At 38.1% G+C, this 26,052-nt stretch overlaps 1 protein-coding gene across 1 annotated transcript in view; it reads left to right on the top strand.

The window, feature by feature from the left end:
- The window catches only part of Pfdn1 (prefoldin subunit 1), a 70,079-nt gene that overhangs the window by 19,722 nt on the left and 24,305 nt on the right, over window positions 1-26,052 (top strand). The window contains exon 3 of the mRNA XM_070035992.1: window positions 8,382-8,466. Within this exon, the coding sequence (XP_069892093.1) occupies window positions 8,382-8,466 (85 nt within the window). The remainder of the gene's footprint in view (window positions 1-8,381; window positions 8,467-26,052) is intronic.

The following is a 26,052-nucleotide window of genomic DNA, read 5'->3' as shown; positions in this document are numbered from 1 at the left end:
TCTATGTTAGAGCTTGTATCAATTCTTTTTTTTTTTTTTTTTTTTTTTTTTTTTTTTGTCGGTCGTGGGGCTTGAACTCTGGGCTTGGGTGCTGTCCCTGTGCTCTTCAGCTCAAGGTGAGTGCTCTACCTCTTGAGCCACAGCACCATTTCCAGTTTTCTAGTGGTTTATTGGAGATAAGAGTCTCAGGAACTTTCCTGCCCAGGCTGGCTTTGAACCTCGATCCTCAGATCTCAGCCTCTGAATAGCTAGGCTTTGTATCAATTCTTAATTTCTTTTTATTGTTGAATGTTTTATTGTATGACTGTACTCGCTTTTATCTTAAATATATTTTTATTTTTAGTTGACACATGGTAATTGTACGTGTTTATGGGGTATAGTGTGGCATTTCAATACATGCTTTCAGTATATAATATCAAATTAGGGTTATTGACTTTATCTATCACTGAAATTAGTATTAAGAACACTGAAAATCTCCTACTAGCTATTATGAAATGATTGTTGTCTCCTGTTCTGTAGAGTATTAGATATCATTTCTCCTATCCAGCTACAGCCTTGTACCTATTAGCCATCTACCCCTCCCACTGTAAGTCTCAGACTCTGGTAACCACTCTTTACTTTGATGACTTCAACCTTTTAGTTTCCACATGTAAGTTGTACCACTTATTAATCTATTCATGCATAGATATGCAGTTGAATTGTTGCCACTTTTTTTTTTTTTTTTTGGGTCTGGTCATGGGGCCTGAATTCTGGGCCTGGGCATTGTCCCTCAGCTCTTCAGCTCAAGGCTAGCGCTCTACCACTTGAGCCACAGCGCCACTTCCGGCTTTTTTCTTTTTGCTTATGTGGTGCTGAGGAATAGAACCCAGGGCTTTGAGCATGCAAGGCGAGTGCTCTACCACTGAGCCACCTTCCCAGCCCTGTTGCCACTTTTTAACTATTATAATACTGCTTTTGAACATTTATGTGCAAGTTTTTATGCAGACATGTTTTCAGTGACTATTTCTTGGAGAGGAATTGCTAGGTCATATGATAATTTTATGTTTTAACATTCTTGAATAGCTGCCTATTTTCCACAGTAGTTGTAATCATTTACATTCCTGCCAGCAATTTGTAGGGTTCTTTCTCTCCCCCAACACTTATTATTTTGTGTGTGTTATGTTTTAGTGTGTGTATATTTGTCTGTGTGCGTGCCTGTGTGCACACGCACCAAGTAGTACTGGGGTTTGAACTTAGGACCTCTTACTCTTGCTTAGCTTTTTTGCTCAAGGCTCTACCACCTGAGCCATACCTCCACTTCTGGGGTTTTTTGCTGGTTAGTCTTGGATTTGTCTGCCTGTGCTAGCTCTGAACCGAAGTCCTCAGATCTCAGCCTTCTGAGTAGCTAGGATTACAGGCATGAGCCACCAATGCCTGTTTTTTTTTTTTTTTTTTTTAAGTTGAACTTGAGGGCTGAGAAGTTGGCTCAGTAGTAGAGTCCTTCCCTCGCACACATGAGGCCCTGGGTTTGATTCCTCAGCACCACATAAACAGAAAAAGCTGAAAGTGGTGCTGTGGCTCAAGTGGTAGAATGCTAGCCCTCAGCTGAAGAGCGGAGGGACAGTGCCCAGGCCCAGAGTTCCAAGCTTCACGAACAACAAAAAAGAAATATTTGAACTTGAAATCAAAGCCTCTTGCTTGCTAGACAGGTGTCTACCACTTGAGTCACATCCTTATTTATTTATTTATTGGCCAAAGCTGAGGACTGAACTCTGGGCCTTGCACTTGGCAAGCAAAAGGCTCTTCCACTTAGCTAAAGGCCCAACCTCACATTTTTATTTCATTGAGGTTCTTCCATCCCAAGCTGGCCAGAAACTTGCTCTGTAGCCCATGCTAGCCTGGAACGTCAGTCCTCCTGCCTTACTTTCCTGAGTGTTGGAACTATTCTTATTCTTTCTCTCTCTTTTTTTAATTTTTTTTTTTTTTTGGTCAGTTGCGGGGCTTGAACTTGGCTTGGGCACTGTCCCTGCGCTCTTCAGCTCAAGGCCAGAGCTCTACCATTTGAGCCATAGCACCACTTCTGGTTTTCTAGTGGTTTATTGGAGATAAGAGTCTCAGGGATTTTCCTGCCCAGGCTGGCTTTGAACCTCAAGCCTCAGATCTCAGCCTCCTGAGTAGCTAGGATTACAGGCGTGAGCCACCGGCGCCCGGCTAAAAAAAATTTTTTTTTTTTTTTGGGTCCAGTCGTGGGGCCTGAACTCTGGGCCTGGGCACTGTCCCTCAGCTCTTCAGCTCAAGGCTAGTGCTCTACCACTTGAGCCACAGTACCACTTCCGGCTTTTTTCTTTTTGCTTATGTGGTGCTGAGGAACCGAACCCAGGGCCTCATGCATGCAAGGCAAGCCCTCTATCACTGAGCCACCTTCCCAGCCCCTATTTACTTATTTATTTATTTATTTTAATAAGCCAGATAACACTTATTTTTGCCTTTGCTGGCCTTGTACTCTGCAGTTCTTTTGTAATTTTGCCATTGTAGTGAAAAAGTAGGCCATTGGCATTATATAAACAAACATGACTGCATTGGCCTGCAAGCCATAGTTTGCCAACCAACTTTTTTTTTTAATTAGCATATGTTAGTTGTACAAAGGGTGTTTCATTGTGACAATTTCACACCTGTAAAGGATTATCCCAGATCACCCTCCTTCATTATCACTTACTACTCTCCCTTACTATTCCCCTTTTAAAAACAATTTTAACGGGCTTCATTGTTTTATTTTTGTATACAGATTAAAATAACATTGTCTACATTTAACCATGTTCATCCACTATTACTCTTTCCTACTCCCACTGGGGCTCCCATCAGAGCTTGTTTTACTTTCCTGTCATTCATTTTTTCTTTCTTTTGTTTTGTTTTTTTTTTGGTCGGCCATGGGTCTTGAACTCTGGGCCTGGGCGCTGACCCTAAGTTCTTCAGCTTAAGGCAAGCGCTCTACCACTTAAGCCACAGCGCCACTTCCAATTTTCTGGTGGTTAAGCAGAGATAAGTCTCACAGACTGTCCTGCCGGGGCTGGCTTTGAACTCACATCTCAACCTTCTGGGTACCTAGGATTACAGGTGTGAGCCACCAGTACCTGGCCTCATTTTTTCTTTTAAGAGAGTATTAATTGCACCAAGAGGTTTCACCTTGGCATTTTAGATGTGTATGTATTGCCTTTTATTGTTTTCTCTTTCATTGCGCTCCCAGTCAGTGATGAACAACTTTCATTGAGGTTCTTTATACCATCTTCATACAAAGTTGCACTATATTTCAAAATTATTCACTCTTCATCTTTTTCCTTATATATTTTTTTCTTTTTAAGAAAGTTTATTAGAAAAGAATACACTGTCAGTAGGCTGAAAATGGGTTATGTTGAAGTGGCTAAGAATGACCCCTGTATTTTTTTTTTTAAAGGAAAATAGTTTTTGTTGCTTTCTTAGGAAAATAGTTTATTTGGAATCAAATTTGAGTTACACGGTTACTCAGAAGCACTCATACCATGAATAACGTGTTCCTACCAACTATTAAAAAAAGCTCCAAACTATTTCTTATTGTCACAATAGAACAAATTATTTCAATTGGTACTGTTTATATTCATCTTATTTATACTATTTCTAGTTCTTTTCATTTCTTTGTAAGTTGCCATCATTAGTTGTATATCTATTTAGTTTGTTTTAATATAAAAATTAACATGTATCAAGTACAGTATATTTGCATGCATGTATATAGTGTTTGAGTCCAATTAAGTTTTTTCACTTTTCAACCCTGTTTAACTTTTCACTGTGTCTGTAGTCACTGTCTATTTTTAGCTTTACAGTCCTGGGGCTTGAGTTCAGGGCCTAGGTGCTGTTGTCCCTAAGCTTTTGTGCTCAAGGATAGCACTCTTAATGCTTTGAGCCACAGCTTCATTTCTAGCTTTTGGTAATTGGAGAGAAGAGTCTCAAGGACTTTCCTGTCCAGGCTGGATTTGAACTTGGATCCTCACTCATATCTGTGCCTCTAGAGTAGCTAGGATTATAGGATTATAGGCAGGAGATGCTGGTGCCCTGCTTTTTTTTTTTCTTTTTTTTAAACTTCCATATGAGTATTTGTTTTACTATGTTCTATTGTAGTTGATATAATGACCTCTAGTCCCATCTATCTGGCACAGGATAGGATTTCATTCTCTTTTATGGCTAGAAATTTTTACACTATGTATACATATTCCATTTATACATTATATTACATACCTGGCATGCATTTGTTGATAGGTACTGAGTCTGAGTTCATGTCTCAGCTATTGTGAATAATTTGGCTATATACTTGGGAGTAGAATAGCTAGATGAGCCACCAGCACCTGGCCCTGAGCTCTTTTTGTGCGAGGCTAGCCCTCTACCACTTTGAGCCACAGCTCCACTTCCAGTTTTCTGGTAGTTCCTGGAAATAAGAGTCTCATGGACTTTCCTGCCCAGGCTGGCTTTGAACCATGATCCTCAGATCTCAACCTCCTGAGTAGCTAGGATTACAGTGCCTGGCTTCTGCAAGAAAGTTTTCTTGAGCCACTTCTGTTTTTGTTTTTGTTTTTCCTGTTTATGTGGTACTAAGGAATCAAATCCAGGGCTTCATGCATGCTAGGCAAGCACTCTACCACTAAGCAACTTTCCCAGCCTTGCAGGTGTTTTTTAGGATCAGAGGAGTGAGGCAAAGAAGCAAGACTAGTTCATTCTTACTCATTCTTTTTGTGTTATTTCATTTGTGGCTGTTCTGAAGTTTAAGTGCCACTAAGATATATTGTCAGACATCCTATATAAGTTTCACACTTAGTGCACACTATGGAAAGCATATTTATTTTCGTTTCTCTTTGTTTTGTTTTTATTTTTATTTATTTATTTATTTTGGCAGTACTGGGTTGGAAATAGAGTCTGGTGTTTGCTAGATTGGCAGTCTAAGCCACTTCAGCCCTAAGAAAAACTGTTTTTTCTTATTCTGAGTAACGTATGTTCAGATGACAATACTTTGGAAGTATACCCAAAAAACATTGGTTCTGGATTGTGTTTTGGGCAGGTGAACAGCACTTTTGATTTATGCTCATGTATAAGAAGGTGAAATTTGCTGGGGTCTGGAGGCTCTCATGCTTATTAGTCTTAGCTACTCAGGAAGCTAAGATCAGATGATCTTGACGTAAGCCAGCTTGGGCAGAAAAGTCCAAAAGATTCTGTCACCAATTAACTAGCAAACAGTTGGGCTGAATTCAGGGTTCAAGTGATAGATCACCAATGGTGAGCAAGAAAACCTTGTAAGAATGCCAAAGTACTGAGCTCAAGCCCTAGTACCTGCACATACACAAAAAGAAAGTAGAAGTCATGTACTAGCTTGTAGGATGATGCAGAACATAGCTTCTGATGTTTCTCACGTAATGAAATCTGAGCCATCAGAGAAGTGTATTGTTCAGCTAGCATAATTACGATTAAGTGAGGATGTAATAACAGCTAGTTACAAGGTTTTGAGAGTTGACAGTGAAGGGCCATAGAGCATGAATTTGCAGGTGCAAATGGAGGCCTTTTACAGAGTATTGACTCTAATCTTGGTTATATAATCCTGGGTATTAAGCACATATGCATTCCACGTGACACTGGAGAATACTTTTCTTGATTCATTTTTCCATTGTGGCACATTTTGAATCCCAGAATCTTTTATCTTCCTTTTTGTTACCTATAATCAGGTAGTATCTCTGAGATTCTCTACATTGAGAAACATTGTAGCTAATATTCCTTTATGAAAATAAGACTATATTTTCTCCAGATAGTATCTTATAATTTACTGTCTTTTAATTTTATTTTAATTTTATTTTTTTGTTGGTTGTGGGGCTTGAACTTTGAGCCTGGGCATGCCCCTCAGCTCTTCAGCTCAAGGCTAGTACTCTGCCACTTGAGCCACAGTGCCACTTCCAGTTTTCTAGTGGTTTATTGGAGATAAGAGTCTCACAGACTTTCCTGCCCTGGCTGGCTTTGTATTGTGATCCTCAGATCTTAGCCTCCCGAGTAGCTAGGATTACGGGTGTGAGCCACCAGCACCCCATTTTACTGCCTTTTTAAACAGCATAAGGTGTTTTAAAAAGATTTTTCAGAAGTCTAGGTATTTCTTGCAGCTCTTAAAAATCTCTGTATTTTTTTAAAATGGAGGACTTAACCAAATTTTATATAAATTGTTTGAATTTTGAATATGTAACTGCTTTTTGAGGTAAACATTTGTGGTTACACTGTGGTACTCATCCTTGTTTTTTAAAACTTTCATAGCTGAGATGTTTTAAGCTTATAGTAGTAGGTTGGCCAGCCTCTGACCTTTGAAGTTGGCACAATCCAATGTAGTTACCTCAGGGATGTGTGGCCATGGAAAAACATGTTTTTGTTGTTGAGTGTTCTTGCTTTCTAGTAATTTTATTTTCTGCTCAAGGGATTTAGTATCTGTTCAAATACTTTCTTTTTAAAGGACACATAAGTAATGACTTGACCTCTAATCTTAGCTTTGAAATTTTCTCAGACGCTAATAAACATGATGTCTGATAACCTATTATTTGAGAATACTACTTATTAGCCAGCAATCAATGCTATTTAAAAAGATATATTTCACTTTGGAAATTGCTTATATGACTAAAAGACTTTCTTAATAAAATTATACATGTGATGATATTATTTGGCAACTCTTGGACCTTGTTTTATAATGTTTCTTACATGGTGTCACCAAGACCTAATTCAGTTCAAAAACAACTCTTCTCAAATCTGGCATGACTTAGTTCTGAGAAAAATATTTTGTGCACCACAGTCTTATCCAAAATAGTACTTGTCTCTTGGAACTAGTAAGTAGGAACATTTTTGACATGAAGGGTTGTATATAGGAAAAGATATAGATTTAATTAATACTTTGCAATATGGGCAATCTTGCTAGCATATAATTTTTGTAAAATTCTTAGAAAAGTTAAAGTTTCTACCAAAGATTAAGATAATCAGTTAAATTACCTTGGCTGGCCATATAAGAAATGTGGCTCAGTAATTCATGGAGTGAAAAAGAGAGGTTTATCAGATTATATTAATAGATAATGACAAAGTATATTCATGAAGAAGGAAGTTTCCTCTTAGGTATCAGAACGTAGCTTGTTCTTTTTTTTTTTTTTTTGGGTCCGGTCGTGGGGCCTGAACTCTGGGCCTGGGCGCTGTCCCTCAGCTCTTCAGCTCAAGGCTAGCACTCTACCACTTGAGCCACAGCGCCACTTCCAGCTTTTTTCTTATGTGGTGCTGAGGAATCGAACCCAGGACCTTGAGCATGCAAGGCAAGTGCTCTACCACTGAGCCACCTTCCCAGCCCCAGCTTGTTCTTTTTGGTCTTGTGTTTTATGGTAACAGAGCCTTTTGGTGAGATGCCACTTGGGTACAGTGTTGTTTCTGTTGGGTAGAGAGAAGAAATTGCATATTGCTACTTTAAATGTGCTTTCTTGTTAAGGGATAATGTTTAGTTCTCTACTGTTGAATTCTACTGTAAAAAGAAGAAATAGTTTGTTTGATTAGTGATAATCTTTACCTGAAAAATTTTTTGGCCTGGTTAGATGGTCCTGAAAGAGGTCTAAATAATTGGGGTTTCCCCTTGGTTCTAATTAAAGGGAAATAATTATAGTTCATTTACTTAAAACAAAACAGCTTGTTCTTCCATTCCCTGCAATAGAGTAATGAACATAAAGCCTCAAAACAGATTCAGTGTTAACTTTGAAAGCTTCTTCAATATTTTTGCCCTCATCTGGTAAATAATGTCCGTGATTATAAAATGGAAAAAAGTGAAATTTTCCATTTGTGCATTTTGAGCTTTTCAGAGGTATTACACACTCTGGAAATAATAATAATAGGCTTATACAGTGATTTTTGTGTGAGGAGCTCATATAAACACTAATGCATTGATCCTAACACAGTACTTGATTGTAACTTTCAAAGGTCATGAGTTAACTGCTGTTACCAGAAAATTAAAAAAAAGAAAAGCTTCAATTTACAAATACTATTTAGAAAAATCTGAATAAAAGTGAAGTTAGATAAATGAAAAAAGTTACAGAATTTTTTTAATGCTGATTTTCTCCTAAAATATTTTTATGACTTTATTTTTTTAATGAATCTACTTGAAGCCTAGTTCCCTTCTTTAATTAGAAATAAAAAGCACTTTCAAGTCATTATTTGTTTTCCACAAAGAAGGCTTACAGACTGTAGTGGTTTCCTATGTTTTTCACATTAACAGTATATTTTCTTTTGTCTTGAGTTGAGATATCAATTTTCTCATAGTGAAGTTTGTAGCATGTACCTATTGATTTTGATGAATATGTAGCTTAATTTTCAACTTTGTTTTATAGGTTTATTCTTCAATCCAAGGAGGTAATTCACAACCAGCTGTTAGAGAAACAGAAAATAGCAGAAGAAAAAATTAAAGAACTAGAGGTAGGTTTGAATGAATATTGGCAATAGTGGTCAGAAAAATTAATAACCCCATTGTGTCATATTAAATGAAAATGTGTTTCTGAAAAGGTTCATGTTATATTTTTCTTTGGTCTAATAGTATTAGAGCATGAAATAATATTTCATGGCAGTGTAGAGACAAAACAAAAAAAAACCTTTTTGGAACAGTGGACAATTTTAAAGATAGGATGTTGTTAATCTGAATGTATTTTCATCATTGTCTTTTCATAGACAGGTCTATTTCTAAAAAAATATTAAAAAAGCAATGCATAAACAGCACAGTGGTCAAGTTTTTTCAACTTTTGTTTAGTAATTTTGTTTTTCAATCCAAAAAATGGGTTTGGTGAGTAGATTGTGCTGGGTGGCATTAGAGTGAGTTGGGTGATAGAAATAGTTGTTAGAGGTGTGGTGTTTCTGTTATATCTCATAATTTCTTTATTCTAGATTGTTTGTGGCCAAGACTAGCTGGTGACAAGAGCTAGTTCTTTCTGAGGACTTAATGAGCTCAGATTGTACTTAATGAGTTGTGACTGTCTAAAGTATGGTACTCCAATGAAAAAATACATTGATTTAAGCTAGGATAAAAGATGAAAGAAAAGAATGAATAAATTTTTAAGAAATTGAAGTTTATTACTGTTTCCTTACACGTTAAGATCTTTGGGATATAGTTTTTGTTCTTTGGCTCAAATCCTGTATTTATTAAAAGTGAGACTGGACAAAAAAAATTGGACCAAATCTTAAGGACCAAAATTTCTCAAGATGGAGGTGGATATACCATGATTTAATAGTTTATTTTATCTAATTACTCTGTGAACTATTTGAAGCAATGTTTAGAATCTGACTCAGCCCATTGTTGAATTGGGAGGGGGGACACCCCTATAGACACTGGGTATTTCTCAGGGGCACTGGCCTGGAAACATGTAGTATATAGTTTTGTTTGACTGCTGATAAATAAACTTGAGGATAGATTTTTGACTTAGAAAGATGCATTGTAAAAACAAAACCAAAAAAATAAAAAGAAACAACAAAATTTAAGATAAAATTGCTATCCTGTGGTAACCAGGTGGTTGTTAAATTTTGTTTCTGTTTTCGTATCAGTATTGGGGGTTTGTCCCAGTGCAGGCCATTGTCCCTTAGCTTTTACATTCAAGGCTAGTACTCTACCACTTGAAGTATAGCTCCAGATACGTTTTTTTGCTGGTTAACTTAGTGACTTTTCTGCCTGGACTGGCTTTGAACCATGAACCTCAGATCTCAGCCTTCTGAGTAGCTAGGACACCTGGCTATTGTATTTATATCACTATCTGCTCAACTGTTTTGGAGTAAATTTTATATTCTGTTACATTTTCTATCTAAAAAAAGCTCATAAATGAGACACTCAAAACTATTTCAAATAGATAAAACAGTAAATGGATCTGGGCATACTGGCTTATGCCTGTAATCCTAGTTAACTTGGGGAGGTGGAGATTTGGAGGATTGCAGTTTCAGCAAGATGTTGTGAGACATTCCTCTTAACCGATGAAAAAAAGCTTGAGTGTTGAAGCTTGGGCCTGTCATCCCAGCTACTTAGGAAATATAAATAGTTGAATCTCTTTCCAGGCTAGTCCAAGCAAAAAGCAAGACCTTATTTAAAAAATAATGAAAGTGAAAAGGACTGGGATAGTGGCTCAAGTAGTAGAGAACCTACCTACCAAACATAAGGCCCTGAGTTCAAACTTCAGTACCACCAAAAAAAAGGGGGTGGGGAGTTTACAACTAGGTAAACAAAACATAAATAATGTATTTATTATTTTTTGTCAGTTATAGGGCTTGAACTCAGGGTGTAGGCACTGTCCCTGAGCTCTGTTGTGCTCAAGGCTTGTGTTCTGCCACTTTGAGTCACAACTCCACTTCTGGTTTTTTGGTGGTTAATTAAAGTTAAGAGTCTTTTTTGCCCCATCTGGCTTTGAATTGCAATCCTTAGATCTCAGCCTCCTGAGTAGCTAGGATTACAGGTGTGAGCCACTACCACCCAGCTGTAATTTTACGTAGTTCTCTTTTTATGCTCACACACAAAACCCAAGATCTATGTAGGAACATTTGAAATGTTTTATATAAGGAAATTACATTGTTTTATATAAGGAAAATACATTGTTTTATATAAGGAAATTACAGAAGACACTGGGGATAAAATGACTTTTTTCTTTTTGATCTGTGCTGAATAAACTATAAGTATCCATTAATACTTATAATTTAAAAATTATCAAAATGCAGTTGCTGCAGAAGATTTATTTTGGTGCATATTAGGATTTTTTTCCCCCAAAGTTTGACTTTTTAGTTTCTTAAATTCAGCTTATAGAGTTTCTTAAATACAACTAGACTATTCTGATAGCTTTCATATAATAGAAGCAGATTAGTTACCTTTTGATTCCTGTTTCAAATGCTAATTAAAGCTACAAAAACAAGCAAAGTTAAGAACTCTAGTCTGTATCCTAGGAAGTTATTTTGTTTCTTTTTTTAGCCTTTTGTTATTTATATTATAAAAAGAATACAAGTACACACTTTAAAAAAAAGTCAAAAATTCTAAACAATGAAAATAAGACTTTTTCTCTTTTATTTCCAAATGTCACCTCCATAGTTTGCAGTGTACCATTTCTAACTTTCTTCTGTATGTAAGTATTTCAAATACATGTTTACAGGGTTTTTTTTTTTTTTTTAAGTAGGAATTAAAGCATGTTTTCCATCATTTGAAAGTTTTCTTTTGGGTTTAGTGATATAATTTTTGTGTGTGTGTACAATTTCTTGTTTTCCATCTCTCCTACCATTGTGGGCTGGTTACCTCAACATTCAATTATTATATGAACCATATTTTTGCACTTAGCACACAGGTATGCCTTGGAGACACTATAGATTTGGGTGATAATAAAATGATTCTAATAAGGCTATAATGCTTGTTTCCAAATGCCTATGAAAGTTGTGTTTAAACTGTTTTTGGTGATACTAGGACTTGAACTCAAGCTTTGAGAGTGTTCAACAGGCTATCAACTTGAGCCACTCCTCTAGCTAGTAGTGTTTATACTATTAAATTGTATAATGTTTTTTAAAAAGGTATATACCTTAAATTAAAAATACATTATTGTGGCCAGGTGCTGGTGGTTCATGCCTGTAATCCTAACTACTCAGAAGACTAGGATCTGAGGCTTATGGTTCAAAGCCAGCTTAGACAGGAAAGTCCATGAGACTCTGTACCTACCAAAAAGTGGTACTGTGATTCAAAGGATAGAGCGCTAGTCTTGAGAAAAGAAGCTCATAGACAGTGCCCAGAGTTCAAGCTCTAGAACTAGTGCACACACACCCACACCCACACTATGCCCATCCCTCCTTCCCAAGGTTCTTTTCTGATGGAGTTGGGTTCTTACCTCAGTGATATGGTGGTGGTGGTTTCTGAAGGTTGGGATAGCTGTGGCACTCTCTTAAGAAAATAAAGTTTGCTGCATCATGTGACTCTTTTTTTTGGTCAGTTGTGGGCCTGAACTCTGGGCCTGGGCGCTGTCCCTCAGCTCTTCAGTTCAAGGCTAGTGTTTTACTACTTGAGCCACTGCACTACTTGCGGCCTTTTCTGCTTATGTGGTGCTGAGGAATTGAACCCAGGTCCTTATGCATACAAGGCAAGCACTCTACCACTGAGCCACCTTCCCAGCCATCATGTGACTCTTTTATGAAAGATTTCTTTGTAGCACATGGTGCTCTTTGATAACATTTACCCATAGATGAACTTCTTTTCAAATCAGTCCTTTCAAACTTGGCCACTTTATCAGGTAAGTTTATATATTACTCCTTTGTTGTCTTCAGCAATTTTCACAGTCTTCCACCAGAAGCCATTTTCTTCACTCATGTATATGAATCAACTCCACTCTACCTCTGTTAGTTTTGTGTGGAGATTGTACCAATTAGGCTCCACTTCTAATTTTGGTTCCCTTGATACTTCTCTATATCTGCAGGTATTTCCACCACTGAATCATGAATCCCTCAGTCACCCATGAGAGTTGGAATCAACTTCCTTTAAACATTTAATAATATTGATGTTCTGACATCTTATAAATCACAAATTATGAGTGCCTATACTAGAGCTTGAACTCAGTGTCCCTTTTTTGGCGTAAGCCTGGTGCTCTAACACTTTAGGCTCAGCTCTACTTTTGATTTTTTTTTGTCAGTTGTGAGGCTTGAACTTAGGGTCTGGGTGCTGTCCCTGAGCTTTTCTGCTAAGGGTTAGTGGTCTACCACTTTGAGCCACAGCATCATTTCTGGTTTTCTGGTGGTTAATGGGATATATAAGAGTTTCATAGAATGAGGGAATAGATGATACTATGCAGTAGGAAATGTACTTATTACCTGATGTATGTAAAGGTAACCCCAGTGTATATCACCTTTAAAACAACAATAAAGTAATTTAGAAAAAATGTCTCTAGCTGGCTTTGAACCTCACTCCTCAGAGTAGCTAGGTTATAGGTATGAGCCACCAGTGCCTGGCTTACTTCTGACTTTTTGGTGTTAATTGGAGATAAGTGTCTCAGACTTTCTTTTTTTTTTTTATTGTAAAGATACTATACAGAGGGTTACAGTTACATGAGTGAGGTAATGAGTACACTTCCTCTTGAACATTGTTACCCCCTCCATTGTTTTCCCCCTACCATCCCCTCCCTCCCTCCCTTCCCCGAGGTTCAGACTTTCTTTTGTGGGCTTGTTTTTAACTGTGATCCTCAGATCTTAGCCTCCTGAGTACCTAGGGTTACAGGCTTTAGCCTCTGGTACATGGCTACAATTTTTTTTTTTTTCCTGCACAGGCTAGCATTCTACACTTAAGCCACAGCTCAAAACAACATTTTTTGGGGGGAGGGCTGAAGGGGCTAACACTACCACTTGAGTCACAGGTCTACTTCTGGGTTTTTTGGTCTTTAATTGGGGATAAGAGTCTCATGGACTTTCCTGCTTAGGCTTAGTTTGAACCTCAATCCTCTGAGCCCCCCTCCCCCCACCCCCACCCCCCCCCAGTAGCTAGGATTACAGGCATGAGCTACTGGTGCCTGTCTTATAAATGTTCCTAATTACACTTGGAATGGTGAATCTTTTCCAGGTTTTCAATTTATTTTGCCCAGATACATGAGAGAATTTACTATATGTGGTATAGTCTTATGAATGTAGTTATCATATTTATTTGTTTTATTTTGACAGGAACTCTTGATATAGTCCAGACTGGCCTTGCATAATCCTTTAGCCTTTTTTTTTTGGCCAGTCTTGGGGCTTGAATTCAAGGCCTAGATGCTCTCCTAGCTTGTTTTGCTCAAGGCTAGCACTCTACCACTTGAGCTACAGTGCCATGTCCAGCCTTTTCTGTTTATGTAGTACTGAAGAATCAAACCCAGGGCCTCAGGCATGCTAGGCAAACACTCTTAACATTAAACCACATTCCTAGCCTTGCCTTTGCCTTTTTAGTGCTAGGATTATAGGTATGTGATACTATTCCTGGTTTGAAATGTATTTTCTAAATAAGACTTGAATATCAAAATTATTCCTTCATCTATGGACTTTAGAACAGATATTCTTTTTTTTTTTTGGGTCCAGTCTGGGGCCTGAACTTTGGGCCTGGGTGCTGTCCCTCAGCTCTTCAGCTCAAAGCTAACGCTCTACCACCTGAGCCACAGCGTCACTCTGGCTTTTTTCTTTTTGCTTATGTGGTGCTGAGGAATCGAACCCAGGGCCTCAGGCATGCAAGGCAAGCTTTCTACCACTGAGCTATCTTCCCAGCCCCAGAACAGATATTCTTTAAACAGGCATGAAAACAAAATTAATCTTATACACCTTCAGAACTTTTGTTGTTGTTGTTGTTAATCGGTCATGGGGCTTGAACTTTGGGCTTGGGCGCTATCCCTCAGCTCTTCAGCTCAAGGCTCCCTATCACTTGAGCCACAGTGCCACTTCCGGTTTTCTGGTGGTTTATTGGAGATAAGAGTCTCAAGGACTTTCCTGCCTGGGCTGACTTTGAACCATAATCTTCAGATCTCAGCCTCCTGAGTAGCTAGGATTACAGGCGTGAACCACTGGTGCCTGACTCAGATCTTCAGAACTTTTGGGTGACCAAATTCATGGCCAATAAGCAGAACAATTTTGAGAGGAATCTTTTTTTTTATTAAGCACTAGGTCTCAGAAGTGAGCTTACAATCTTTAGTAAAGCATGTTGGAACAGTTGTGCTGCCAACCAAGTATTGTCCCATAGGTCCCAGGGAGAGTAAATCTAATATTCTCAAGGGCCCAAGAATTTTAAGTAAATATGGCTTTCAATTTCAAGTGACTAGCTGCATTAGCCCCTATTTGCCATCAGGCAATTGACTTCTTGAGCTGTTAAAAGTCCTAGATGGCATCTGCTTCCAATAGAAAGTTGTTTTGTCTACATTGAAAATCTGTTGCTTAGCACAGCCACTTTCCTTATCTTAGCTAGATCTTCTGTATAACTTTCTGCAGCTTCTGTATCAGTATATGCAGCTTACCTATGCCTTTTTTCTTAATTATTATTACAAAGAGGGTCACATTTCTTTCTGGACAGTGTAACCCCTTTCTTGCTCTCAATTTTTCCCTCCTATGCCCACCCACAAGTTTTATACCATGGCTTTGTTTTTTTGTCGGTTATGGGAGCTGAACGCTGGGCCTGGGAGCTGTCCCTCAGCTCTTCAGCTCAAAGCTAGCACTCTACCTACCACTTGAACCACAGCACCACTTCCGGCTTTTTCTGTTTATGTGGTGCTGAGGAATCGAACCCAGGGCCTCATGCATGCTTAGGCAAGCACTCTACCACTGAGCCACCTTCCCAGCCTCTTACCATCCCCTTTCATGTAATGAAGATAGGTAACTAAACCTCAAAAAATAGCCCCTGTTAGTGTCATGATTCTGTAGCCTTCTCACCTCTCTCAGCCATTGTGGAACCAAAGAGATCAGTATTATGCTTTGACTTAAGGCTGTTTAAAAAATTTTTTTTTTATTATAAAGGTGATGTACAGAAGAGTTTCAATCACAAGTTGAGTAAAGAATACATTTCTTAGTTCTATAAGGACCTTTCCACCACTCAGAGCTATATAGAGTCTCCGGGACGGGGATGGTGGGGGGAGGGGGGAGACGGGACACGGGAATCTGTTACTTTAAATGATCTCAAAAATAACCAGAAGCTGGGCTGGGAAGGTGGCTCAGCGGTAGAAAAAAAAAAAAAAAAAAAAAAAAAAAAAAAAAAAAAAGAATACATTTCTTTTTGGACAGTGTTACCCCTTCCCTTACCCTCTCCCAGTTTTTCCCTCCCAAACCCACCTAGGGATGTTTTGGTCTTTTATCTAAGCCATCAATCCTTTCGTTACAGGAGCAATAAGACTATTTTGCTTTATCGTCATTTGTGTGCCCACTGGCACTTTGCATTGTCTTCAAGAACTTTGCCTTTGCATTCAGCCTGGCTGTTTGGTGTAGATAGTTTAGTTTTTGACCAGCTTTTGGCTTTCAGTATTCTTCACTAAGCTTAATCATTTCTAGATTTTGATCTAGTGAGAGGTTTTGGTTAGGTTCTTTCATTCACTTGATCACTTAAGACACAATTTGTGGAGTATTCTATTGCTCTAATTATGGTGGTGTTGTATCTTAGGAGAGGTAGAGAAATGAGAGAATAACCAGTATAGTGGAGCAGTCAGAACACATATCAATTAAATTTACTGTCTTATATAGACTTGGTTTGTGGTGCCCCAAAACAATTACAATAATAATAATAATAATCTAGAAACATAGATCAAAAGATACAGTAATAATGAAAGAGCTTAAAATACTGTGAGAGTACCAAAATAACAGATATACAAAGTGAACACTAGCTATTGGAAAAATGCCCAGTGCTTCATTTTCTTTTTGGCTTGACAGAGTTAAGACAACTTTCAATTTTGATAAAAAAATCTGCAAAGCACAATAAATGAGGTATATTTGTTTTTCCCAATACTGCATTAATCTGTATGTTTAACAGTATCAGCCATTACATACTCCACCTTACTGAAGCAATCCCTTATTTTCTTTTGCTACCCTATTAACATTTATATCAGTCTGAAGCCCACTTGTGAACATAGAGACACATTAATTGTAGTGTTCAGAGCTTCTGATTTTTCTTCTGGATATTCAGTTGATGAGAAATGTGAGAGAAAACAAATTTCTCCTTTGTCTATTGGCTGGCATTTAAGTGTTATTACTCAGTGCACAGCTAAGAGCCTATGTTTTATTTTGCCTTGTGTTTTTAGGAATGTTTCTGCTTCTATTATTTTTTTAAATTTTTATTTTTTTTTTTGTCAGTTGTGGGACTTGAACTCTGGGCCTGTCCCTGTCCCTCAGCTCTTTAGCTCAAGGCTCCCACTCTACCTCTTGAGCCACAGCGCCACTTCCAGTTTTCTAGTGGTTTATTCAAGATAAGAGTCTCAGGGATTTTCCTGCCCTGGCTGGCTTTGAACCCCGATCCTCAGATCTCAGCCTCTGAGTAGCTAAGATTACAGGTGTGTGCCACCAGTGCCTGGCTCTGCTCCTGTTATTAAAGATGGCATTTCACTTACTTTTGACTTCCATTGTTGTTGTAAGGAGATGCTTAATTGTTAATTTGTCTGTTCTTTTTTGCTTTTCTTAATGTTCTTTAATTTTTATTTATTTTTATTATAAAGATAATGTACAGATGGGTACAGTTATGTAAGTCAAGTAATGAGTATATTTCTTTTTATACAATGTCTTTTCATGCTTTGTGGTTACTCTGGGATATATTTAAGAATTTTTTTCTCTTTTTCTCCTACAGTGCTGAGGTTCAAATCTAGTGCTTCACATACACTAAGCAGGTGCTGTGCCACTGAGCCACATATGCAGCTCTCAATATTACTTGGAATTTTTTGAGTTTCTTTAAGGATAGTTCTGAAAAATTTTTAATCTTCCTGAACATTATTAATGTTTCCTTCTGGGATAGTTTCTCACTTTAAACTGGCTATCACCTCCTTTGCATAGCATTTTTTCTGGATTTCCCTATTTCTAATCTTCCCTTGTGTAGTACTCAGCATAGGTAGGTTATAACAACTTTTGTGTCTGGGGCTTGAACTCAGGGCCTGAGTACTGTCTCTTGAGCTTTTGTGCTCAAGACTAGCATTCTACCACTTGAGCATAGCTCTACTTACAGTTCTTTGGTGGTTAATTGGAGGTAGGAGTTGCAGACTTTGTTGCCTGGGCTGCCTTCAAACTTCTGTCTTCAGAGCTCAGCTTCCTGACTAGCTAAGATTACAGGTGTAACCCGGCACCTGGCATAATGACCTTTCTAAAATGTTATATCCAGTCATGTTTTCCTCAGTATAAATTTGTCATTATTCTTAGGATAAAGTTCAAACTTTTCTTTTGCTGGTCGTGGGGCCTGAACTCTGGGCCTGGGCGCTGTCCCTCAGCTCTTCAGCTCAAGGCTAGCACCCTACCACTTGAGCCACAGTGCCACTTCCGGCTTTTTTTTTTCTTTTTGCTTATGTGGTGCTGAGGAATCGAACCCAGGGCCTCATGCATGCAAGGCAAGTGATCTACCACTGAGCCACCTTCCCAGCCTAAAGTTCAAACTTTTTAACATACTTTCAAAGTAGTTTATGGAGTGACTCCTGTTTATATCTCTTTATGTTCTTCATTTCCTCTTATGCTGTATGTTCTACCCATGCCAGAAGCATGGACTTAGGTTTTCCAACTTACTATGCTTTTTTGATTCTTCTGAATTTTTGAAAAGTAGTTCTACATGAGTACTTTTTATCAGCTCCATATACTAAACCATTCAGATAGGAGAACAGGGCTGTTTTTCTTGAGAAGCATTTTCTAGTTATATACTGCTTCTCTCTGATTGCTCTATTAGCTCCTTAGCACAGTAGGGGAATTGAACTACCATCAGGTGAACTCAGCACAAATGAGATTTTCTATTACTTGGGAAGCTTGATTCGGATTTAGCTATCTAGCTTTTTTTCCCCCCTAAAACCTTCCAGTTGTTGTTCCTTTCAGTTCCATATTCTTTATGTGGACCCATTTATTTATCAGTCCAACGCATTTCATCTTAACTCTATATAAATAATATCAGTTTCTATCCTTAGTTACTTTGCAATTGAGAGAGGCATGCTTTATACAAAACCCTGCAGACAAAGGACAGGCTATTTCCTTTTTGCATATTTTCATCTCTGAAAGAGTTGGAAGGGTCTGGGTCCTAGATCTAGATTTGAGTTAACTAGTTGGGACCACTCTGTACGCTTTCTGACTCCTTCATAACAGTCTGTGTGGGTGGCACTCTGGATAGACCTTATTTATGACATAGACACTGCTAGTTTGACTTTGGTTCTCTGATCTAAGAGTTTATCTTTATTGTAAAGTTCTTAGATTTTCCTATTTAGCTCTTTTTAAAAAAAATCTGTCTCTGCAGTTGTGAAAACTGAAGTTCAGCATTCAAAAGAGCTAGAGCTCAATCTTTTGTTTAAAAAAGATTATTATTAGCATATATTTGTTGTACAAGGGAGTTTTCACTTGTGACACCTTACATACAATATATTCTGGCCAAATTCATACCCTGTCAGTTTCTTGTACTACCCTTTCCCCTTAAATGCAAGGTTTTATTGTTCTGTTTTCATAGACCATATGCATCATCATCATGTTCCCTTGCCACTAGTCCTCTTCCCTCCTGCTGGTACTCACCATTTCCATGAAGCCTGTTTATGTTCCTGTCCTTTTTTTTCTTTTTTCTAGTATTTCATCAAAAGGTTTCACCAAGGTATTTCAGATGTATACATATTTTAATCAGAATAGCCTTTGTATTGCTTTACTCTCTTAATTCTACAATGATTTATAGCTTTCTTTGAGATTCCCATGCCATAAATGTTTTTTTCATGCATAGTTGGGATGTTTTCCAAAATTATTCACCATCCATTTTTTTTCTACTCCCTCTCCTTCAGCCCCCTAAACAAATAGTTAGAAACATGTTCTAAGTGTATATGCTTAGGTATATGCACACACACACACACACACACACACACATACATATATATGTATGTACATGTTCATGAATAAGTATGTCCTTTAGGTGTTGCTTCCACAAATGAGTGGAAACAAGATAATGGCTTTTTTTTTTTTTTAAGATAATGGCTTTTTTTTTTTTTTTTTTTTTCCTGAGACTGGGGTTTAAACTGGGTACCTGATGTTTTCACTCATTGGCTGGTGCTTTACCGTTCCTCTGCCCTAGTATTTTAGCTTTTTGACCTTGGCTTATCTTATTCAACATAATGTTTTCTGATTCTATCTGGTTTCTTAAAAATGAAATAATTTCATTTTTGGCCATGTAATATTTCACGGTATATCACAGCATATCTTCTTTATGCATCTATCTCATCTGTTGTTGGGGCGGTTTAGCTGTTTCCACAGTTTGACAGAGCTACAATAAACATGGTTATGTAGGAACTGGGGTTGGAATTCAGAATCTTAGGCTTGCTAAGCTGGCTTTCTGCCACTTGAATCACTTCAGTCCAGCTGTTTTGCTGGTCATTTTGGAGATATAGTCTGTTGAACTTTTCTGGCTTCAAATGCAGCTTCAAAGCCTTCTGTAGTAGCTGGGATTACACATGTGAGCCACTAGTGTCCAGCTAGGTCTCTTTCTTAGATACTGATTTGCCCTCCTTTGAATGTATGCCCAATAGTGGTATGGTAGGATCATAGGTAGTGCTGGTTTTTTTTTTTTTTTTTTTAAGGAACTTTCTTGACAGTGATTTCCGTAATGCTTGTTCTAGTTTACTGTATTCTTACCAACAATGCATGGGGGTTCCTTCCTCCTCTTCTAGAACCCCTCTATGTACTTGGCAGCATTTGCAGTTGTTGTTTTCTTGATGGATGCTATTCCTGCTGGAATGAGATGGAATCTTAGTGTGTTTTTCACTTGTATTCCCTTTATGGCTAAGGATGTTAAACAGTCTCATTTGTATTTGGTCTTCTTGAGACAGTTCATTTGCACATTTATTAATTGGATTATTCTTTTGCTGTTTCCTTTTTGAGTTCTTTGTGTATTCTGGATATTCTTTATCCATTGAATAGCTGGAGAAAATTTTCTTTGATTCTGTGGTTCTCTCTTATTTTTTAATTCTTTCTTTTGCTATGCAGAATCTTGTTGTTTACTGTAGTCCCATTTGTCAGCTCTTACTTGCTTATCCTCTGGGCAACTTAGAGTTCTATTAAGAAAATACTTAGGAAAATATTTATTTGTTTATAATTTCCAGTGCTTTTCCCATGGTAGATTTAAGGTTTCAGGTCTTTTGAGTTCTTTGATCTATTTGGGGTTGATTTCGGCAGGGTGAGCGATAAGGACCAGTTTGTCTCTTGCAAGTAGATACCCAGTTTGCCAATACCATTTATTGAAGACTGTCTTTTCTCCAGTATATGTTTTTGGTTCCTTTGTTGAAAATTAGTTGGTTGTATCTGTGTAGTTTTATATCTAGGTGTTCTGTACTGTTCCATTGGTTTTTGGGTCTGTTTTTGTGCCAGTATGATGCTGTTTTTGTTACTATGAACCTGCAGTATAATTTGAGGTTTTTGTATTATGATACCTCCATTTTTGCCCTTGTACTTAGAATTGCTTTTGTGATTTGGGATCCTTTATGCCTTCATGTGAACTTTTGGATTTATTTATTTAATTCTGTAAGGATGATGCTGAGGTTATGTGTGTGTGCGTGTGTGCACATGTATGCCCATACTTACATTCTTTTTGGGCTTGAACTCAGGGCCTAGGTGCTGTTCTTTAGCTTTTTTGCTCAAGGCTGGTGCTTTACCACTTAGCCACACTTCCATTTCTGTCTTTTTGGCGATTAATTGAAGTAAGTTTCACTGACTTTCCTTTCATTTTTGTGCTGGTTCTAGGGCTTCAACTCAGGGCCTGGGTGCTGTTCTGAGCTTCTTTTTGCTCAAAGGTAGCACTCTACTACTTGAGTCACAGCTCTACTTCTGACCTTTTGGTGGTTAATTGGAAATAAGAGTTTCATGGACTTTTCCTATCCAGGCTGGCTTTGAATCATAGTCTTCAGAACTCAGCTTCCTGGGTACCTGGGATTGCAGGTTCTTTGTATAATTTTTAAAATCTTCATTTCATTGATTTATGCTCTAATGTTTATTATTTCTTTTCTGTCTGCTAATTTTGGGTTTAGCTTGTTCTTGTTTCAGGGGCAGCAATTAGAGTATTCGAGAGCTCTTTTCTTTTTTTCATTTAGGTATTTGGAGCTCAACTCTTGGCCATATAAATCTCAACTATGGGGAATCCTGGATATAGCTATTTTCAGTGTTATGTTTGAACATGTTTTGGCTGTTGTTCCCTTTACTCTTTCTCTTTTGTGTCAGATTGGGGCCAAACAATGAGTACTTCAGGTTCATCTGACTTCAATCTAAATTCTCTGTTATATTTTAGGTACATGCATATACTGGTTAACCACATTTTTCTCTCCAAGCAGAATTATTGCCCTTTCTACCACCAGTTACTTCAGCAATGATAGAGTAAGAACAAGGAAATATTGCAATACCAGAGTTGTTGAAATAGCTCTCCCAGGCTAGGCTATAAGTAAAAATTTAAAGAATTATATAAAGTCTTAGTTTTCAAGATCCCTTTTTTTCTCACAAAAATGACAATTTTGGTTTGACTAACCAAAATTATATGTTAACTGAAATAAGTAGGAAGAAAAGTAATGAGAGAACTGGATAGGAGTTGCCTTTGATACTCTGCAGTTGGCTTGAGTCTAATATTTTGATGAGAACATGTTTTGGAGAAATTCCCATGTTTGAGGAAATTTAGCTCTGCCTATTGAGGGTGATTTTTTTTCCATAGTATGGGTGGCACTTGCATGGACGCCTAGTTTTTCCCTTAGTACTTCATTTTAGAGTTGGTATGATAGGACTATTCTTTGGAGGCAACACTATTAGACTGCTACATGATAGGCACTGCTTTTGGGGATGGGCAAAGAGCTGGTAATTTGGCTTGAATTTAGAGCCTTGCTCTCTCACCTTACTTCACTCAAGGCTGGAACTTGAGTCATGTCTCTAGTACAGCATTTTCCTAGACCTTTCCTGACTAGGCTGGCTTTAAATATTGATCCAGGCCTAACCTTCTAAGTACCTAGGATTGTAGGTATGAGGACAGATTATAGATACACAGCTGATAGGCACTGTATTTTTAGTTAAAAGAGGAGAGAAAGTAAGAGCAGAGTTGGTGATAGAATGTTGTTGTTGTTTTTGTTTTGCAATAGTCTCACTGGCCTAGGCTGGTCTCAAACTTGAAATGTTTCTGCTTCAGCCTCTTAAGTGCTTGAATTACAGGCCTGTGCCACCGGAATGTCTTTTTTTTTTTTTTTTGTTGGTCATAGGGCTTGAACTGTGGGCCTGGGCGCTGTCCCTCAGTTCTTCAGCTCAAGGCAAGTGTTCTACCATGTAAGCCATAGCGACACTTCCAGTTTTCTGGTGGTTAATTGGTGATCAGAGTCTCATGGACTTTCCTGCCTGGGCTGGCTTTGAACCTCAGATCCTCAAATCCTCAGATCTCAGCCTCCGGAGTAGTTAGGATTATAGATACGAGGGAGCCACCAGTGCCCACCAGCACTAGATTTATTGTTTTTAAGACAATGTTTCAAACATAAACATACAATTCAGAAGATTCTAGTTTTATGTGCATTTTCAGCAATCTTTTATTAAGTAAGTAGTTGTATAAAGAGGTTACAATTCCATATCAGGTTGTGAGTAGAATGCAGTCTTGATCAGTATCATCCTTTCCATCATTCTCCCTCATTTCCACCCCAATTTACATGTTTAATTTTTACATAATGTACATTGAATATCATTACTGCATTTGCTTACCCTTTCTCCTTCCATTTGTGTGCCCCCTCCTACTCCTCATACAACCACACATATGTGCGTGCTGCATGTGGGTAGGCAGTACAGGGGGTTTGAACTAAGGCCTTTGTGTTTTTACTTGGCTTTTTTGCTTACTGCTGGTTGTCTACCACTTGAATCTTGCCTCCAGTTCAGGCTTCTTCTTGTTGGTTAAGTGGAGATAATCTTTTTTTTTTTGCAGTCATGGGGTTAGAACACAGGGCCTCAACTTGGTAGGCTGGCATTCTACCACTTAAGCCATAATTCTAGCTTATGGAGATAAGAATCTTGAGGAAGCTAGGATCCAGTAGCTTATGCCTATGTAATCCTAGCTGCTCAAGAGGCTGAGATCTGAGGAACGAGGTTCAAAGGAAAGTCCATGAAACTCTTATCTCCAATAAACCACCAGAAAAACTGGAAGTGACGCTGTGGCTCATGCGGTAGACCACTGGCCTTGAGCTGAAGAACTGAGGGATAGAGCCCAGGCCCAGAGCTCAAGCCCCATGACCAAAAAAAAAAAAAAAAGACCTGGTAAGAATATTGAGGAATTGTTTGTCCTGGTTGGCTTTGAAAACCATGACCCTCAGATCTTCACCTTCTGAGTAGGGAGGATTGTAGGTATGAGCCACTTGCACCAGCAAAGAGCCTTTAAAAAAAAGTATATTGCTGAAACAATTTCTGTGTTGTTTTGACTTGGGGACTGTTGGACCAAGTGATTAAAAAAATTTTTTTTTGTTGCATACATTGGGATTTTATATAGTTACCTCTTTATAAACTATAGCATTCATTTGCACTTTTGACATTAATAAAATGTTATTTATTTTAAAATAGTTTCCAGTTATTTAAAACTTAAGTCTAAAAGAACTTGGTGGTAGGAAATCCTAGAGTTTATAGTGAACTAGATATAATCTGTGTTTTGATGTCTAGGGCTTAATGTAGCTGCAGAATCTTCTTCTGTAGCTTCCAGAGTAGGCAATGATCCGCAAAGCCCATCTGAACATTCCCTTATATATCATTATTACCAGCATGTTGGTTAGTGGTACATGTGTTATGATCCAAGAACTGAAATTTGTCCAAATGTAAACCTATTTGTGATATATTTATTTTTTCAATAGGGCTGAAAGAACTTAAGTGTAAGCAGAATAGCTTTTCTTATTTATTTGAACAATATATATTACAGATTTTACAAATACACACCTTTGATTTGGTACTTCCCTTATAGTTCTTTATTTATGATTAAGGTGAGAAACTTGAGGTAATTGGACTTGCGTTCCATCTGGCCCAGAGTTCAGCTTTTTGATCTTGATTCAGTTGTTTTCTTCTTGGACACATTGCCAACGTGCTTGTCACCCTCCTGTGCCCATACCACGCTATTCCTTTGAATGTGTTAGTGACTTCTCATTTACCTGATGTATTCTTTTCTGCCTTCGTAGCTATAAATATGTCTTTAGCCTCTTTCTAGTCATGCTTGAGAGTTCCTCAAGTCATTTAAGACTATCTAGAAAATGATTTCTTTGATGAGTTAGACTTTGAGGGTTTTTTTCATGTTAATGCCTACCTTCCTTCTCTTATGACTGTATGGTAAGGAGAAATTAATCAGCCAACTTTTTTTTTCCCCCCTAGTCCTGGGGCCTGAACTCAGGGCCTGGGCACTGTCCCTAAGCTTCTTTTGCTCAAGGATAGTACCCTACTACTTGAGCCACAGTGCTATTTCTGGCAAAACCCAGAGCTTCATGCAAGCTAGGCAAGCATTCTACCACTAAGCCACATTTCCATCCCTCATCTTTTTCTTATACCCTAGATTCTCCTGATCAGTTTCAGTTCTCACATCACAGATGTCCTGAAGTAATAGATACTAGCAAGGATAAAAAAAGGTTGTTTCATGATCAATATGGGGAGAGCCATACCTCTATTTAGTGAGCTTGAGACACATATCAATTGTAAAGAACAAAAAGATCTCCAATTTTAGATTAGCAATTCCTGATTTTAAATCCTTATGTTGACTTAGGAGTTCTTGGTTCTAACTCTTGTTGTATTCCATGTTAGTTTCTATATCTGTAAAACGATTGGATTTATTTTACAACTTTGGTCTTTTTCTGAATTTCTACTTTGGCAGGAAAAACACCTCTAGAATGAAAATATGAAAAGTAGGACTGGGAAGGTGGCTCAGTGGTAGAGTGCTTGCCTTGCATGCATGAGGCCCTGGGTTCAATTCCTCAGCACCACTTAAGCAAAAGGAAAAAAGCCAGAAGTGGCGTTGTGGCTCAAGTGGTAGAGCGCTAGCCTTGAGCTGAAGAGCTGAGGGACAGTGCCCAAGCCCAGAGTTCAGGTCCCACGACCGGACCCAAAAAAGAAAAAAGAAAATATGAAAAGTAGCAAAATAGAAGTGGCGCTGTGGCTCAAATGGTAGAGTGCTCGCCTTGAGCTGAGGAGCTGAGGGACAGCGCCCAGGCCCAGAGTCCAAGCCCCACAACTGACAAACAAAAAGAAAAAAAAAAAAAAGAAAAGTAGCAAAAGAAAAAGTATCCTTGTGTATCTAGATCAGGGCCTGGGTGCTGTCCTTTAGCCATAGCGCCACTTTGGATGTTTGTTAATTGGAGATAAGAGTCTCACAGACTTTGCTTCTAGGGTAGCTTTGAA

Source organism: Dipodomys merriami, unplaced genomic scaffold (genome assembly GCF_024711535.1).
Source record: "Dipodomys merriami isolate MVZ:Mamm:240054 unplaced genomic scaffold, mDipMer1.0.p SCAF_27, whole genome shotgun sequence".
In the NCBI taxonomy this organism is placed as follows: domain Eukaryota; kingdom Metazoa; phylum Chordata; class Mammalia; order Rodentia; family Heteromyidae; genus Dipodomys; species Dipodomys merriami.
The sequence above is the reverse complement of the archived record's forward strand: the minus strand, read 5'-3'. Positions and strand labels throughout refer to the sequence as shown.